A 2500-nucleotide genomic window follows, 5' to 3' on the forward strand; every position below is an offset into this window, starting at 1 on the left:
TTCCAGAATTAGCGTAATTCTCCTCGGAGAATATACGCAAGACTACGTAAACTGACCTTTGCTGCCATGGTGCGTCAGGAGGTTGGATGGTTCGATGAAGAAAGGAACTCAGTCGGAGCTCTGTGTTCCAAACTGTCAGGAGATGCTTCGGCTATACAAGGGGTTAGCGAACCAATCTTTTTCTGCTCTTTACCATGTCATTTTCTAGTGATGGAGATCCATTACTTTCGGAGTAATATTAAATAATAACTGAACTGACCCATTACATTCGGACTAACGGCAAAAAAGAAGTAAAATATTACGAAGTGTTTTCCTGTCCTCGCCAGAGCTATATATTTAAAAGTTCAGACTGGTAGGGACGTGACTATTCCATTGTATCCTCTCTCTCTCTCTCTCTCTCTCTCTCTCTCTCTCTCTCTCTCTCTCTCTCTCTCTCTCTCTCTCTCTCTCTCTCCTCTCTCTCTCTCTCTCTCTCTCTCTCTCTCTCCTCTCTCTCTCTCTCTCTCTCTCTCTCTCTCTCTCTCTCTCTCTATATATATATATATATATATATATATATATATATATATATATATATATACATACATATATACACATATATGTATAAACATATATGTATATAAATATATATATATATATATATATATATATATATATATATATATATATATATATATATATACATATATACACATATATTCCTCTCTTTCTGTTTATTCCTTTCTTTCTCTTCCCAGTTTCTCATGTTCTTAAACTGATGCGAAGTGCATTCCTTCCCACAGGCGACGGGCTCTCGCGTGGGCACCATTGTGCAGGCGATCACTACCCTGGGCATCAGTATTGTCCTAGCGTTATACTACGACTGGCGCCTTGGGTTGGTCACGCTGCCCTTCATCCCGTTCGTCCTGGTAGCGGTATACCTGCAGAGCAAGATCCTGATGGGCCAGAGCGTCACCGAGTCCAAAGTCTTAGAGAATGCGGGAAAGGTAAGTCCGGCGAACAAAGTTAATCGGCCTGAAGTTGTAAGTTGAGTGAATAGCATGTTAGGTAGATTAGATATGAGTAAGTAATCTGTTACCACGGCGTGTTTGATAAGTGATGTGATATGTAAAAGTTATTTTAGTCAAGAATGAATAATTAGGGTAAATGAACTGACACAATGCGCAAAGAACGTGTTAAGTATAGAAGGTGATAGGATGTTTCAGACTAATGTTATGAAAGGTAAAGGAAATATTAAATAAATGATGAGCGATGTGTTGAGTGCGGTTGGGAAAGGACACATTCCAGTTGCGTTGAGAAACCTTGAATTTTATATATTTCTTTAGTGTCAGCGTTTTTCTTCATTATATATTTGAGGTCGTATAGCCCCGTATATATATGTGAATATATAATAGTGACATACACATATACATATATCACATACACATATATGTGTGTATAAATGTGAATATATATATATATATGTGGATATATAAAAGCCCCGCATTTATGTGAATATATAATAGTGATCACACACACATATATGTGTGTATATCTATCTATTTATCTATCTATATATGCACACACACACATACACACACACACACACACACACAGACACACACAGACACACACACACACACACACACACACACACACACACACACACACACACACACACACACACACACACACACACACACACGCGCACGCACACACACGCACACACACACACACCACACACACACACACACACACACACACACACACACACACACACACACACACACACACACACGCATATATATATATATATATATATATATATATATATATATATATTATATACATACATATATATATATACATATGTATATATATGTATGTATGTGTGTGTGTGTGTGTGTGTGTGTTGTGTGTGTGTGTGTGTGTGTGTGTGTGTGTGTGTGTGTGTGTGTGTGTGTGTGTGCACATACACACACACACACACACATATATATATATAATAATATATATATATATATATATATATATATATATATATATATATATATATATTTACACACACACACACACACACATATGTGTGGGTGTGTGTGTGTGTGTGTGCGTGTGCGTGTGCGTGTGCGTGTGCGTGTGCGTGTGCGTGTGCGTGTGCGTGTGCTGTGCGTGTGTGTGTGCGTGTGTGTGTGTGTGTGTGTGTGTGTGTGTATAACTATATATAAATGAATATATATATATATATATATATATATATATATATATATATATATATATATATATGTACACACACACCACACACACACACACACACACACACACACACACACACACACACACACACACACACACACACATATATATTATATATATATATATGTATACACATAAATATACATACATATATATATATATATATATATATATATATATATATATATATATATACATATACATATATATGTATATGTATATACATACACACACACACACACACATACACACACACACACACACACAC

At 36.2% G+C, this 2500-nt stretch overlaps 2 protein-coding genes across 2 annotated transcripts in view; both read left to right on the forward strand.

The window, feature by feature from the left end:
• Positions 1 to 2500, forward strand: part of LOC119595133 (ATP-dependent translocase ABCB1-like) — a gene marked incomplete in the record, with an annotated part of 48295 nt that overhangs the window by 8415 nt on the left and 37380 nt on the right.
• Positions 43 to 1046, forward strand: LOC119595134 (ATP-dependent translocase ABCB1-like). Its single transcript, XM_037944303.1, has 2 exons — positions 43 to 162; positions 783 to 1046. Exons 1-2 carry the CDS (start codon positions 67 to 69, stop codon positions 1029 to 1031), a joined length of 345 nt encoding a protein of 114 aa, XP_037800231.1. The 5' UTR covers positions 43 to 66; the 3' UTR covers positions 1032 to 1046.

The sequence above is a fragment of the Penaeus monodon genome, chromosome 35 (genome assembly GCF_015228065.2).
Source record: "Penaeus monodon isolate SGIC_2016 chromosome 35, NSTDA_Pmon_1, whole genome shotgun sequence".
Taxonomy (NCBI): Eukaryota; Metazoa; Arthropoda; class Malacostraca; order Decapoda; family Penaeidae; genus Penaeus; species Penaeus monodon.

Coding starts and splice junctions, on each gene's coding strand:
- LOC119595134 (XM_037944303.1), top strand. CDS start 67: ATGGTGCGTCAGGAGGTTGGATGGTTCGATGAAGAAAGGAACTCAGTC. Junction 163..782: donor ATGCTTCGGCTATACAAGGG/GTTAGCGAACCA, acceptor TCCTTCCCACAG/GCGACGGGCTCTCGCGTGGG.